Here is a 16,531-nt window from a genome sequence, read left to right as displayed (position 1 = left end):
GCAATTTCAACATAAAAAGCCCAAAATCTCTTTAATCATTAATTGATTTTATTATTATTAAAGTAGTTAATTGTTTTTTTAATAGCTAGACTCGTTTATTGATCTGAAAAAACATACAGAAAAACGTGAAAGTAATTGACACAAAAAATGGCTCTTAAAGAAGACAAATAGTTGAACCTAAAGATGGGTTTTCTTTCCCATTTACAAAGACGTTACAGAATTAAAAAAAACTCATACAGAAAACTTATTGTCTCTTCCGATAAGAAAAACGATAATGAAATATTGGTGCATACATTTCAACATTTAGCCCATTAGTCCAATCTTCACAAGGTTATAGGTTTTGGTGTATGGGCTAATTTAGCAATACTTTTAAGAAACACTTTGGGGATAAAAAGTATTTTTAAGAAAAACTCAAATTTTCTACTTCTGCATTTGGCCAATTTTTAGCATTTGAAAAATATTTTTTTCTCTCAAAAGCATATTTTTTAGGAATACTTTTATCTCAAAAGTACTTTGTCCCGAAAGTGCATTGTTAAACTAACCCTAAATGTAATAGCATTCAATATGATGATTTCTTTGATTCTCTCTACAACTATCTAAATTGAAGTTAGGAGTATTTGTGAGTTCTCTCACTCTATGTGAGGGGTATTGACGTAGAATGAACATTTGATTGTTGAACATTTTTTTTTTAACTTTTGTTCATTGTTTGTTATACTTTTAGTTGAGTTGTTTTTCATTTAAATAAGTTTCCTTCATTATAGGAGAGTCTCATGGAAGTAGTTATTAATTTTGTTGATCATTGATTTGTCTTTAAAAACCTATTGATGAATGAACAAGGATGATTGTTATTTTATTCCTTATTTTTATGTTTATATGGTATCAGAGCTAGCAAAAATTGTACAACTTTGATAAAAAAAATCTCTATTGCTTCATGCATAAATAAGCCTACTAGTAGCTGTTATATTGAATGGTTTCTATCAATATTTTCATTTTCGAAGCTAATAACACATTGATTATACTACGACGAATAATTCAACCCCACCTCTTAACTCCCTGTAACATTAGTTAAGAATATAAATTTCTCGACCTAGAAAGTACAATTTTCAATGCTCATGCGTGATCATGATCTCTTTGGCCATCAAATTGGTTTTAATCTAGCCCTTCAACGCATTACCAATGATTGTTAACGAATCAATTCTGACTATACCATTGGTTCTTTTAAGATCAACTTATCTAGAATTCCTTAATGGCATTTGCTGACCCAACAACATCCAAGATTGCTATTATGCTGAATCAAAAGTCCCTCCATGCAACTTTCGTTAATAACTCACAAAATTGGGCTTTTAACCTCGAAGATCGACTAGTACACTTCATAAAGACGTCACTTTCCATGGTTGGCTATGTGCAGTGTGTTCATAAAGATGACAATTCTTGATTTGACCCGACATGTTTTTAAGTTTCTAATACATTATATTATGTATTTTTTATATATTATATAATTTATAACACATAAAAATTAAATTTATATATAATATTATAATGTAAACATTAAAAATGTTAAAATACATATATATAATATTTAATAAATGAAAATTATTAAAATATTAAATATTAAATTAAAAATAATATAAATATTTTAAAAAAAGTAAAAACAATATAGACAGACTTAAAATGAGCTTGAGTTAACCATTTATAAATACGGGTGGGCTTAGGCAAAATTTAGGCTTATATTTCGGGTCAAGTCGGGTTTAGGCAAACATAAAGTGTGTTAGGGCTAATTTGACAATACTTTTGAAAAGTGTTTTTAAAAAGTACTTTTGAGAAATACTTTTGAAAAGTCTGTCAAAAGTACTTTTGAGAAATAAAATGTCCATTTTAGACATGTTATTATCAAGTAACAAATACGCATTTAAATAAAATTTAAATTAGTTAATATTATTATGTTTTAGTAAGAATAAAAAAAATTATTATAACTTGTTGTTAATATTTTAATATATGAAATATAAATTTTAAATATTTTTAAGTAATAAATATTAATTACTTATAAAATTTAATTAGAATATATAAACTACATTTTAAATATTTAAATATAACAATTAAATATTTGTAATTAGTATTTTAAAAAATATTTTTTTATTTTTAATTAATGATTTTAACACATTTGTAATTAAGCACCAAGAAAAAAAAAGGAAAGTACTATGTTATTGAAGGGGTGAAAAAGTAATTAAGCACTAAAAGCACATCTGAAAAGCCAAAAATTCCAGCTAAAAGCAGCTTGTTCTGCACAGCTTTTATTTCAAAAGTGCTTTTGGAGCCAGAAGTGCTTTTTTTAAGCACAGAAGAACAGGAATATCATGCTTAAGCTTAACTCGAACCGAACCAAATATGGATGTTTTTTTAAAAGAGTGCAGTTTCCTCCGGGCAAATCACAATTTATTGCAAATCAACTTCTTCAACTTGCGAAAACAAATCAAAATACATCCAAAAACTAGATTATTAACAATTTATTGTTCTAACTATGTGTTCTAACTATCTTAGTTGATCCTGGATGTATTACAAAGTTTAAAATTCTATCATACACACCTTACATGTTTCCCCAACACTTCTTCCTTGTAGCCTAGTCGCCGCACGTTCCTCCACCGCTACTAACCTTCTCTGATTGATCAAAAAAAGACACTAGAATTTGTTCTCCCTCCCTTCCTCCCTTCTTTTTATTGGTTTGATTTGGGGAATTCTTCCTCAAGGTTTTAGGAAATTAAAGCCTAAATCTTTCAATATTACAACCCGATCTGTCATTATAAATTTATTATAAAAATTAAATAAAGTTATTATAAATTTATAATTTTTAATAATTTTTTTTAAAGTTTTTTAATTACATATTTTAGGTTAAACTATACCATTAGTCATTAAACTATGGATAAGTTTTCGTTTTGGTCACGTAACTTAAAAAAAATTACAATTTGGTCATTGAACTATTCAAAAGTTTTCATTTAATTCACATGAATGTTAAAATTGATGCTATATGGCTTTCTCTATTTGCATTGCTTGCATCAATTGAAAGCTTTATTTCCCCTTCTTTTCTACAATTCAATTTTTTTCATGAAATAACTTTAGACGTCACGAATCTGCAAACTAAATTTCAAACACTTTTTTTATCTGATTTCTAATATTTACTGTTAGATTGACTTGTATCTAAGGTATGTTCTTCTATTCATTGATGGTTACTGATCTACTGTACAAATCATTGAATCGTCGCTTGGAGCTCACTCGCAAAACTTTAAAAAAAACTTAACAACCCAATGACTTAAATAAAAACTTTTGAATAGTTCAATGACTTAAATGAAAACTTTCGAATAGCTTAGTGACCAAATTGTAACTTTTTTTAGTTAAGTGACTAAAACGAAAATTTAACCATACTTTAGTGACTAATGGTATAATTAACGCTATATTTTATACTTAATGTGCCACAATCTTATAATGCACGTTTTTTATTTTAACACCCTTAAAAAAGGATTAACTATATTATGGAATACAAATTCATCTAACAATTTAAAAAAAAATAAATTAAGTATCAACTTGATAATAGGGTCTACGTTGAATGGCTAAAATGTGACTTACCCTTTAATTTAATGTTCAATCCACTTCAAAAAATAAATTTTCTTTCCAAAATGTTTTAAAAACTATGATTTATGTTTTTTTTTAATTTTTTAAAAAAATCTATACTATATTTAAATTTTTTTCTTAAGTTAGTATCATGAGTCAACTAGATATCAGTTTAGCTATGAAATGAGCAAAGCTTTTGAAAAGTGCAGTGGAAAAGTGCTTTTCTTCCAGGAGTGCTTTTGGAAGCAGAAGTACTTTTTTTAAGCACTGCTAAACAAGCACTTATGCTTTTATATAAAATTAATGAAAACACATGTATGATCAGACTTACAGCTAAAATTCTATAATTCTTACATAAATTTTTAATAAATAAAATTTTTACATAAAAAATTTTCAAGACCATATTCTAATATACAATTTTTTTCCACTAAGTTTAAAAATACGATATCAACTATGAAATGTAGTGTGATGGTTGCTCACTTCATATTTTAATCATATAATTGGGGTTTCAATCATTGCTCATAGAAATAAAGTACTTTTTATGATTAACTGTTTACCTTTTTAAAGAGCATCCATTATAAGGGGATTAATCACTGCTATCAACGGTAAATACTTTAACTACGAAAAAAATATTATATAAAAATGTTGTGATTCAATAACATCTTATACTTTTACCACAAGTGGGAGGGTGAAAAATTTAATGGGTTTTATAGGGATTGCCAATTTCCCACAAAAGTCATGAAACAGCTATAGGCAGATTCAATAGTGGATAAAAAGAGTCAAACAATTGATGAACAAAGGGACCCATTGTTTTTCAGACATGAAAGGGAACGACAAGAGAGTCAGCAGCAGCTTTTTGGTGCGTCTCTTTCCCGCTCCCAAACTCAGAAAAGTGGAAAGGGACGAGCCTTATATCCACATCCACATGTTGTAGGCTCAACTCATGGGGCTAAAAGCATGCATGCCAGACAGACAGGTTCCATTCATGTGGTGCTCAAGGAAGGTAACTCTTTAATTAAAGCTTTTCGAATAAGTTAATACATGATCAGGAAGTTCAGTTGCTATAAAGCATTTACACCCCCCCACCTTTCTAAAGATTTGTGATGAAAGTATGGTCCATTGCTGCATATAGGGGATGACGGATGAGGAGTACATGAGTTGGGTGCTTTCACATTTTTGCAGCGGATTCAATCTCCTTATGATTGTAAAACTTTGAGAGAAATTTGTTGTTTTTTAAATAGAAACAGGGTGGTGTGAGTCTATTTGGTCTAAGCCCTAGACAATTGCTTGTTCTTTTAAGGAATGGCACGTATAGGAAAGAAAAGAAATGGACTCTATGGATGTTGTCTTATCATTTCAATTTGTTAGGTTTAGAAAGATCTAGTTTAAGAATTTCACATTGTCAAAGATAATATAAAATTTCAAATATATTTTTAGGTTTCGATTTTAAAAATTACTTTGAACTCATAATGTAATAAGTAATTTTACGTTTCGATAATTCTGTTATTTTAGATAATTTTATTTTTCTTTAACCAAATCACACCTTGAATTTAAGATCTAGTAACTTTGAGAAATTTATCGATTTTTTTTAATGAAAATTTGGTGATTAGTCTATTTGGTCTAAGCCCTAAACAGGTGCTCGTTGTTTGAAGGAATGGCACACATGGAAAATATAAAAAAGAAAAGAGAAGAAAAAACTTCGTTGATGTTCTCTTACCATTCAAATTTGTTAGGTTTAGAAAGATATGGTTCAATAATCTGGCATTGTCAAAGGTAATATAAAATTTCAGAATAATATTTTTCTTTCAAAAATTACTTTGAGCCTATAATGTAAAAAGTAATTTTACATTTCAGTAATTGTGTTATTATAGATAATCTTATTTTTCCTTAATCAAATCACACCCTAAATTTAAGATCTAGTAACTTTAAGAGATTTATCGTTTTTTTAATGGAAATAGAGTGGTGTGAGTCTATTTGGTCTATATGCCCTAGGCAAGTGCTTAATTGTTTTAAGGACTGACACACATGGAAAAAAGAAGAAAGAACTCTTTTATTGTTCTCTTGCCATTCAAATTTGTTAGGTTTAAAAAGATATATATGGTTCAATAATCTCATATTGTCAAAGGTAATGTAGGATTTCGGAATAATATTTTTATGTTTAGATTTCAAATATTACTTTGAGCCCATAATGTAATAAGTAATTTTATATTTCAGTAATTCTGTTATCAGAGATAATGTTATTTTCCCGTAACCAAATCACTCCTTAAATTTAAGATCTAGTAACTTTAAGAGATTTGTTGTTTTCTTTTTAATGGAAATAGGATGGTGTGAGTCTATTTGGTCTATATGCCCTAGGCAAGTGCTTGTTGTTTTAAGGAATGGCATACATGGAAAAGAAAAGAAAAGAAAGAACTTTGTTGATGTTCTCTAGCCATTTAAATTTGTTAGGTTTAGAACGATATGGTTCAATAATCTTACATTGTCAAAGGCAATGTAAGATTTCCTAATAATATTTTTACATTTGAATTTCAAAGATTACTTTGAGCCCATGATGTAATAAGTAATTTTACATTTCGATAATTCTGTTATTAGAGATAATCTTATTTTCCCTTAACAAAATCACACCCTAAAAACTTTGAGAGATTTGTTGTTTTCTTTTTAATAGAAATAGAGTGGTGTGAGTCTATTTATTTTGTATGCCCTAGACAAGTGCTTGTTGTTTTAAGGAATGGCACACATGGAAAAGAAAGAACTCTGTCGATGTTTTCTTGCCGTTCAAATTTGTTAGGTTTATAAAAATCTAGTTCAATAATCTCACACTATTAAAGGTAATGTAAGATTTCGGAATAACATTTCCAGATTTAGATTCTAAAGGTTATCTTGAACTCATAATGTGTTAACTAATATCATATTATGATAATTATATTATCAAAGATAATCTTATTTTCCTTGAATCAGACATCCGTAAATCATAAAATATAATAAATTTAAATCTATTTCCATCTCATTCCAAAGAATATCAGCACTTGTAAGTATAGACATGTCTATTAGTTGAAATGAGATCTATGATTTTATGAGTGGGGATTGTTTAGCATTCATTTTAGCTATCCAAAACTCTTTTTTAAAACACATTTTGAACCAAACCAAAGCTGGTCTTTATGTGATTTTTTTAAATGTTCAAAAGTCATGGCTTCGAACGTGATAAATAGTAACATGTAATTTCTTTCATTATATATTAGATGTCGTTATTTTTAGGGTTAATGTAATTTTTGCCGTCTGAATTTATCAACTAAGTCCACTTTGTTGCTTATATTTTTTAATTTAATTAAATACTCGAATTTGACAACTAAATCTATTTTAATCCTTAAATTTGAAAAAGATATAAAAGTTTGATAATATAACATAATATCACTGGTTCTATTTTTTATTGTGATGACGTAACATAATTTAAAAGTGACACATCATTAAATTATTACAATTTTTTCTTTAAATTAAAAAATTAAAATAGATCTAATTTTTAAATTCAGATACCAAAATAAACCAAAAGAATGTAAATATCTAATTTTCAAGCTCTGAAATTCATGATATTTGTCTATATTACCTTACTAGAGGGTTTGTATCTTGGCTTTTCTTCATAGGGAAACAGCTTCAGCCAGCCATAGTTTGCATTTTGGCGATGCCAGCTTTAAAGACTGGTGCAAAAAATTGACAAGTCAGGGGAGATGGAGGGATATGGTCTGTTTTTTACATTAAAGTCAAAACAAAGGGGTGTCCCAAAAAGAAAAAAGGGCAAGCAACTAGAACCAAGAGGGAATGCATCGGGTCTCCAATTTGGATCTTTGCCGTTGGATTGGACACCCAGTTTTGTGCGGCTGCCTTCTGAATTATCGAACATGGCCCTTTGGTTTTTTTAGGTACTTTGAAACCGCCAACACTCTTTTTTTTATTTATTTATAATATTATAATATATAAAAAGTTCGAGTGTATTTAAAGGTTCAGGAGGGACTATGGATAGTTTCAAGTATTATATTAATAAGAGTTTATATAATAAAAATAAGTCATATACGTGGCTAAATATTATGAATTGAATTAATGTATTATTAACCCATTTAATAAAACATATGAAAAAAAATATAATACTCTTATCGTAGCATAAATGTGTTATAAATTTGAATATATTAACAATATATGTAAAAGTAGAGAGATTTAATTGTACTGAATCAAAGTAGATGATTAAATATCAAATTTTAATATAGTAGAAGCAAGCCATTATACTTTTCGTATATTTAGAATTTGAATCTCTTTACTTTTATTTTTAAGAATTTAATCCCTATCTTTTTTTAGATATAAAATGGCAAGTTTAATTGTTAACAACATTAAAGTTTTTCTTTTAAATTGATGTTTATTACAACTTTTTTTTTTGGTTATATAGCTATCAAGCAAATTTAATAGAAGAATATTAACGGTATTGATAATTAAATCTGATTTATTTAATTCGAAAAGTAAAAACACTAAATTTTGCAAAATAAAAGTTAAGTGATTAAATTCTAAAGGTATGAAAAGTATATGAACTTTGAACATATATTTTAACTTATATTTTTTTAAATCTAAATCTATTTGGTATCTCATAATCACATTAAATTTCGATTAAATTTAAAAAGTTGAGTCAGATGAGGCCCTAAATAGGAGAAAAAACTCTCTCACAAGAATCAAACTCGAAACCTTATATGTAACATTCCTCCCAATAATCAGTTTTAATTATGATAATTAAAAAAACAACAACAACAGTAGAAGAATAGACCTTAAATATTCCTAAATTACAAAACTTTTAAGGCTATTTTATCCCTTCATGCAATGTTTTTTTTACAGCCCCGTGAAGTACCATTGAAGAGATGGAGCTTGATCAACTGAGAAGAAACCACAAGATTCCTCTGCACTAAACATGCATCGTTCTTCCACTTCCACCAACTCTGGCTCATCATACGTATACCCCATAACCATTCTCGACTCAAATGGTTTAAACCACTTATGATTATTTGATGAATCCGACGATGAAGACGAACCGTTCATCACATTGCTTTCTTCTTTAACAATCCCATTACAATCATCATCATCATTCTCACAGAAACCTTGCTCTTTGTTCCTCACTGAAAAGCTTGGACACTCTTCTTTCAACTTTGATTTCAAGTCCCTCAGCTGCAAAACAATCATATATCAACCCTTAGATTTAATTAATTCAAAAAAGTAAGAGTATCATGGAAGCCCCTGTACTAAGAATTAAATTATAATTTGCTTTCTCAACTCAAAAAATAGGTAAATTAATACATGTCCGTTAAATCAAAGAGCAAATCAATTATTCTATTAAAATTTTCATACAATTTTGCTGTTAAAAACTGATCCCTATTACCCTATACATTAATATCAGATACAAATATTTCGTTAACCATATTTAACAATACAAATGAATGAAATTTTTTATGGAAAGGGTTAATTTACTCTTTAATTTAATATACAAGAACTAATTTACCTTAATTTTAAGTAGATAGGATAAAATGCAATCCGACTTTTAGTACAAGCATATATATTACTTTTAACTTAAAAAAACTAAAAAATAGGGTTTGAGATATAAACACTAACCTTTGCAATTAGACCAAGTTTTTCTTTTTCAAGATTGTCATAATCAAGCTTAAGAGCATCATAATTAGCTTTAAGCATTGCATAATCTTTCTCCAACACCTTGGTCTTCCAACGAGCACGTCGGTTTTGGAACCAAATAGCCACTTGCCTTGGCTGTAACCCCAATTCTTCAGCTAACTTCACTTTTCTCTCTGGTTCTAACTTGTTTCCCACATCGAAATTCTTCTCTAAAGCCTTAACTTGATGCATAGATAAACGCCTTTTCTTCTCTGTTGCTTGACCACCTTCTTCTAAGCTGTCTTCTTCATCTAAACCATCTAACATAGCCTGGAATTCCTTGCTGTAAATTTGGTGCTTCTTTGAACTCTTCTCCTCTGCATAATCAACTGAATTAAACACATCAATTTTGGGTTAAAGAAACATGAAATAAAGATGGGAATTTTCACGTGTGTACCTTTAGGCTGAGAGATGGACATGAAAGCATCCAAGGAAGGTGAAGGACTCAGCCTCTTCATGATTTGCAAACCAAAACCAAAGATTCTGAGATGATATTTTTTTTAAGATACTTTAATTTTTGTTGTTGTTTGTGATGGAAGGGGGGGGGGGCTGTTTTGATCTGTTTGGTTTTTTGGGGAGGGCTTAATTGCAAAGAATGCTATATATTGTGACACTCAGCTGACTGACAAAAGATTGGTGATTGCAGATCTCATAAAAAAATAAATTAGTGATGTAATCTTTTCATAAATTTTGAATTCGAGTGAAATGAAATAAAATTTTTAAAATAAATATATAAAATAAGATAAGTGATTTTTTTTGCAACGGATATGAAATAATTATGGTTATTAATTTTCTCGTATCATTGTATAAAATTATTATTTTAATTTTATATATAATTATTAAAAAAGTAAAAATATAAAATATTCTAGAGAAAAAAATATTATGATACAATTTGGTCTTTGTATTATATCTGTTTTTCTAGTTAGGTGCCTAAAATTTTTATTATATTTTAGTATTTAAATTATCTCTCCATTATAAATTTTAGTCTAAAAGTTAATGGTACTAGAAAAAAAGGTGAGACGTGTGGCGAATAAAATCACACCATGTGACATTTCTTTACACTTATATAATTAAAAATCAAATATATATAAATTTAAAATTTAAAAGCTTTTTTTATAATATATAAATTATATAAAATAGTAATTTATGAAAACCTTATATAAAAATTCCCAAAAAGGAAATTTTTTAAAGATTTAAAATATATAAATCTGAAAAAAATTTAAAAATTTAAAATATATGTATAAATTATAATAAATTAAAGTTTTAAAATATATATTGTTTTTTAATAAATTAGTTAAAACTCTTAAAATTTCAAAAAATATTATATAAATTTTAGAAGAAATTCCAAAAATTTGAAATATTTATGTTTAAAAAAAATTAAATATAATACTTTCTAAAAACTTAAAAAAAAACAAAGCAATTGATTGGTCAATACTTATCAACATTGGTCAACAATGATGGGTTAATAGCCACATCGACAACGACATGAAAAAAAGATAGACACATAGTGCAATCTCATTGGTTGGACTAAAAAATAGACCATTAACTTTTGGACTAAAATATATAACGTATGGATAGTTTAGGTATCAACATAAAAAAAAATTGGGACACCAAAATCCTAACATAAGCTTAGAAAAACTCTATGTTCTTATACTTTTTTCCCTTAATCGTATTTTTCAAAACTAAAGTTGAGATTGAGGATATTAGAATTTTTTTCGAAGGATTAATATTTATATATATATTAGTTACCTTTAAAAATACTGAAAATATTAAAAATAACTAACAAAAATCAAATTGAAACAAGGCAAGACAGAGATGATTGTATCCAATATCCATAGAGGTTATAGTAGTTTTCAAGACTTCAAATTCATAGTGAAGTAAGGCAGGTGGTGGGTCAGAGCATGACAACTATAGAGCAGTGGTGATTTTAGCAACAAAATTAACGATCCTTACACTTTAAGTTTAGTCCTAATTGGCTCAAATAGGATTGTCTCAGACCGTAAAACGAATAATGACACCTATAGTTAATAAAGAAACTCCAATTTAATACCTGAAGTTTCATTCTATAAATTAATATTTTACTTGACCCTAACGACATTAATTTTATTATAATGTGTAAAATTGACCAACGAAAAGGTGACACGTGCTACCTTAAATTTATTTTCCTTAAATATTGGTAAAAGTGTCATGCATCACAATTTCATTGGTCAAACAACTATGTCATTAAAAAATTTAAAGTTGTTAGAGTCAGGTACCATATTATAAAACGAAATAAAATTTCATGTACTAAATTGGACATCTTGAAAGTAAAGGTATCACGTTTAAAATAACTAAAATATAGGGGTCATTCATGTCATTAGTCTATTTAAGGATAATTATTTGATACATTATTGGTGGAGGCTTTTTTAATTCGATGAGCATATTTAAAAATCATCGTCTATTCTTGATCGGTATTTCATAATATAAAACCTAAATAAATGGGACATTTTATTAATCCAATTGTGGAATAAAAAAAGCAATTTAAATTGTTAAATTAATTTTTTAATAAATTGACTGGTTTATACTTATATTTTAGGTTAAAAAGTAAATTAGTCATACGTGTAATTATTTTGTTAGGATAAACAAAGAAATTTTAAATAATTGAAATTCATGTGATAAAAAATAATTATAAAATAAAAATAATGGTAGTAAAATAAATATGTATTTGTATGTAAAATATGTAATATGAGTATCATTAGAATTATAAAAATATAACAATGTCATTTTAATAATATTAAATATATATTAAATATAATAAAATGATATTTCATGATTTAAATTTATTTATTTATTTATGTTTGGTAGCATTATTTTTTCATATATTTTAATATAAGAATTAGCAATAAATTAATTACTATTGGTAATTTTAACCACTCATATGATTTGTTTGTGGTGAAAAGAAAGAACTTTTTTATTTATCTTGGAGAGTTTTTTTTTACAAGAGTTTTACTAACCTTCGACTAATTTACCTATAAAGGCCCATTTTCAAGTATATTTACGGAAATAGGCCAATTTTTGCATTATTTACAGGAAATAGTCGATTTTGGCAAAATGCGTCCATGTAGGAGAGTTTTAGGGTGAAATTTCTAGCAAATCGCGCCCTTGGGGGAGCGTTTTTGCCATGTCAGCACCAAATGCGCTGACGTGGATGCACTTTGCTGACGTGGCAAAAATGCTTTCCCAAGGGCGTGATTTGCTCCATGTTTTTTCTTGGTTAGGACTTTTTACATGTTTAGTCCCTAGGATTTTTTTGGTTTAGGATTTTTAGGGTTATGGTTTTGTTAAAATAATTTAGAGTTAGGTTTGTAGGGTTTAAGATTTTGTTAAAATAATTTAGGGTTCTAGATTTTAGGAATTTTTAAAAATAAATCAAGATTTAGTGTTCTTTTTTTAAAAAATAATTAAATTAGGGTTTAAGGGTTTTAAATAAATAAATTAAATTTAGGTTTAGTGTTTTTAAGAAAATTAATTAAATTTGGGTTTAGTTTTTTTAAAAATAGTATTGTGTTTAGGTTTAGAATTTAGGGAAAATTATATTGACAAGAAGGATTTTGGTTTTTTCTACAGTAGTTCTTGAAGAAATAATTTTGAGAAGACGGTTCTGAATAAATAGTGTCAAAAACACTTCAAGCAGGATGCACTGTCAGCAAAACTACTGAAAAAGCTCCTACATGGATGCTCTTTTTCTACAGTATTTCCTAAAAAAATAATTTTGAGAAGACGGTTCTGAACAAATAGTGTAAAAAATGCTTCAAGCATGATGCACTGTCAGCAAAATTATTGAAAAATGCTCCCACGTGGGCGTACTTTTTCTACAGTAGTTCCTGAAAAAATAATTTTAAGAAGACATTTCTAAACAAATAGTGTCAAAAACGCTTTAAACAGGATGCACTGTCAGCAAAATTGATGAAAAAAGCTCCCACGTGAACGTTATTTTTCTACAGTAGTTCCTGAAAAAATAATTTCGAAAAGACGTTTCTGAATAAATAGTGTTAAAAACGCTTCAAGCAGGATGAGCTATCAGCAAAATTACTGAAAAATACTCCCACGTGGACGTTCTTTTTCTACAGTAGTTCATGTTTGGCCTTAGGCTATAAATGAGCTAAATTTCATTCTCAGGTTGCATAAGTTATAGTAAGAAAAATTAGAGAGACTAAGCATAATGGAAACTGAAGATGAGTGAACGTATTAGTGCTTTTACTTACTATGATGGTGAGGTCCGTGACACCGAGAACAGCATTGTTTTTTTATCGGAGAATACAATGCGAATGATTTTTAACCAGACTATAGATTTGACAGAATTTCATAAAAGAATTAGACGTAAAATCTTTGAAACGATGCTAATGAGGGGTTCTTCTATTAAGTATCGATTTTGTGATTCGATTGATCCTGTGACATATAACTCATTTGATATCAAATATGGTTGTAGCTTTGAGGCGATGGTGTAGACTTATCTCACTAGTGGATCACCCTATCTTGAGTTATATGTACAATTTTCATCGCCAAATAAAACATTTGCGGCATCAACATCTACTGCTGTTCAAGAGGAAGACATGACCCCTACCCAACACTTCGTTAGTGGAAGGTAGAAAACGAAAGTTTTCGTTTTTGGTGGCAGTATGGAATACACAACTCTTGTACAACACTAGGTTAGTGGATGAGACATATACATCTATTGGTCGATGTTTGATGCTGAAAATACGTATTAGAGAATGACATCAACTTCTAGTGGTTGGCAATCCACATCTGATTGGGGACGTTACGAAACGTCTACAAGAAGAAATGATGTACTCCCTACGACGTCCACCAGTGAGGGGACCTCGTACGTTGCAGATGATGGTGGGTTGAATAATGAGTCCGAAGTGGATCCACCTCGAGAGCCCGACCACGGTAGTACAAAAGTTACATTATTTTCTGAACCAGAACTTGTTCCATTCGAACCTAAAGACGTTGAAAGGGGTTTAGATGAAGAAGAAGAAGATCCGCGATTCAGAGCGTACTCGCCTCCAGCCCATATGTATAATATTGATATATCAGCAGATGATGCGTTGGAGTTTCTAGATCTACCACACAGAAAGCGTGACTGTATAGGTTCGTCATTAGATTCGGGTAAATTAAAAATTGGTAAGGAGTTTGTCAGTAAGGATAGTTTTCTTGGTTCAATGAAACAACATAGCATCGATCACGGGGTTAACTACAACATGGCTAAATCCAAATCTGAAAAGTTTGAGGCCAAGTGTGCAGTGCAAGATGGTACATGTTCATGGAAAATCATGGCTTCTTTTAGGAAAAAGACAGGCTTGTGGGAGATAAAAAAGTACAAAGGTCTACATATTTGTGTTTCCGGTACAATATCACTGAGTGTTTAGAGTTTTTGAATAATAATGTTATTACTTAATGTTGCATTATTTAACGTACTTCGTTGACAGGTGTTTCACAAGATCATCCCAAGATGGATTTAGGTATGATAGCTAGCTTAATACTACCAATGTTGAAGGCGAATCCTAGGACTTTTGTGTCAATCTTAATTGCCAATATTCGTAGCCAATTGAGGTACAAAACATATTACCGCAAGACTTGGATAGCTAACAGAAGGCGTTGAAAAAGATGCATAATGGGTGAGACGCTATAATGAGGTGTGGCAATGGTGTTAGGTGCTGAAGAGGTATGTCCCAGGTGCTAGAGAGGTACGTCCTAAGTTGCATAACAGATCTTGAAACAGTCCCTACGTACTACAACGACCGATTGCTTCGTGTATGCCAAGTGTTCAAGCGTTTGTTCTGGAGCTTTAAGTAATGCCGGGACGCATACGTGTATTGTAAGCCATTAGTACAAATTGACAGTAACTTTATGTATGGTAGATATACCCATCGGCTATTGCTAGCTGTGACACGGGATGGCGGTGGGAAAATCCTTCAAATTACATTTGCAATAACATCGGGGGAGTCAGGTAATAACTGAGATTTCTTTCTTTCTAAGTTAAGGAGGTATGTATGACCCCAACTTGATGTCTGTATTATATCAGATCAGGGTACTAGAATATTAGTCGCAATTGAGCGACAGAGAAGCCTATGGGATCGCACACACTATCGGTATTGTCTAAGGCACGTTGCATCCAACTACTACGGGCAATATCGGTCTACCACTGAACAACGACAAGCGACCAACATGGGTATTTAATCTCTATTTATATAATTTTATTTGTAATATTTAATTTATTCTGAAAGGAATAGTGGTATGTAATTTTCGCTATCAACTTATATTGGCAGGGTACGAGATCAATATGGACCATTTTCATGAGATGTTGGGGATTTTGCATTCAGTTAACGATCAAGGCGCAGATTACCACTGTAACATACCTTTCAAACAGTGGATACAAGATTATATGACTGTGGTATACGATATGGTCATATGACCACAAACCTGGCTGAATATATAAATTCTGTTCTAAAAGGAAAGCATCATTTGTCGATAACCTCGGTTGTACGAGAGATATTTTCGGTTGGCGGCACTATTTCCAAAATGAACAGTGAGTTATAAAGGCCAAATGGAGGGAGGTCATGTATGGTTCCGGAAGGTATTACAAGAAATTAACAAGGCAAAGGCGCGAGCCAACATAATGCAGAAAGTATGTCACGATCGCAACAACCTATGGTTTTGTGTGACAGAGTTTGACAGATCGAACCAATGTATTACTGACGAGCAATATCGTGTACACCTGAGAAATAAGACTTGCGACTGTGGGACGTTTGACGCACTTTGTTATCCATGCGTTCATGCAATTGCAGCTTCTCAGAATCTCCATTTGGATCTCATGATATATGTCGACGAAATGTACAAAATAAAATACATGTACAATATGTAGAGACATATATTTTCAGTAGTTCCAGATGAATGTAAATGGTCGTCTGTATCGCTTACACCGTTTAAGTTGTTACTGGATAGAGAATTGCGTCGCAAACCAAAAGGTCGACCTTACTCGAGTAGAATACGTAATAATATGGATATTGGAGAAAGAACGAACCAATAGAAGTTGTGTCGATAGTGTAGGAACCTAGGTCATATAATTCGATCATGCCCAAATTGAAATAGTTGATAATTGCTGTAATTAAACTAAAGTTGCATTATTTCTATTGCCATAACAAAAGAACTTCTATTTTATTAAAAATATAAAAATAATTTACTATTAAAATAT

General features: G+C 29.7%; 1 protein-coding gene across 2 annotated transcripts; it reads right to left on the bottom strand.

The window, feature by feature from the left end:
• Positions 1-8,314: 8,314 nt before the first annotated feature.
• LOC121230339 (homeobox-leucine zipper protein ATHB-6) lies at positions 8,315-9,927 on the bottom strand. Of its 2 annotated transcripts, none has more exons than XM_041114929.1 (3): positions 9,695-9,927; positions 9,241-9,626; positions 8,315-8,799 (listed from the first exon to the last, which is right to left on the bottom strand). In XM_041114929.1, exons 1-3 carry the CDS (start codon positions 9,753-9,755, stop codon positions 8,467-8,469), a joined length of 780 nt encoding a protein of 259 aa, XP_040970863.1. In that variant the 5' UTR covers positions 9,756-9,927; the 3' UTR covers positions 8,315-8,466. The 2 variants fall into 2 exon arrangements, with proteins under 2 accessions (XP_040970863.1, XP_040970864.1); XM_041114930.1 differs by having other exon boundaries at positions 9,241-9,614; positions 9,695-9,874.
• Positions 9,928-16,531: the final 6,604 nt, after the last annotated feature.

The sequence above is a fragment of the Gossypium hirsutum genome, chromosome A06 (assembly GCF_007990345.1).
Source record: "Gossypium hirsutum isolate 1008001.06 chromosome A06, Gossypium_hirsutum_v2.1, whole genome shotgun sequence".
Taxonomy (NCBI): Eukaryota; Viridiplantae; Streptophyta; class Magnoliopsida; order Malvales; family Malvaceae; genus Gossypium; species Gossypium hirsutum.
This window is presented reverse-complemented; position numbering and strand designations above follow the sequence as displayed.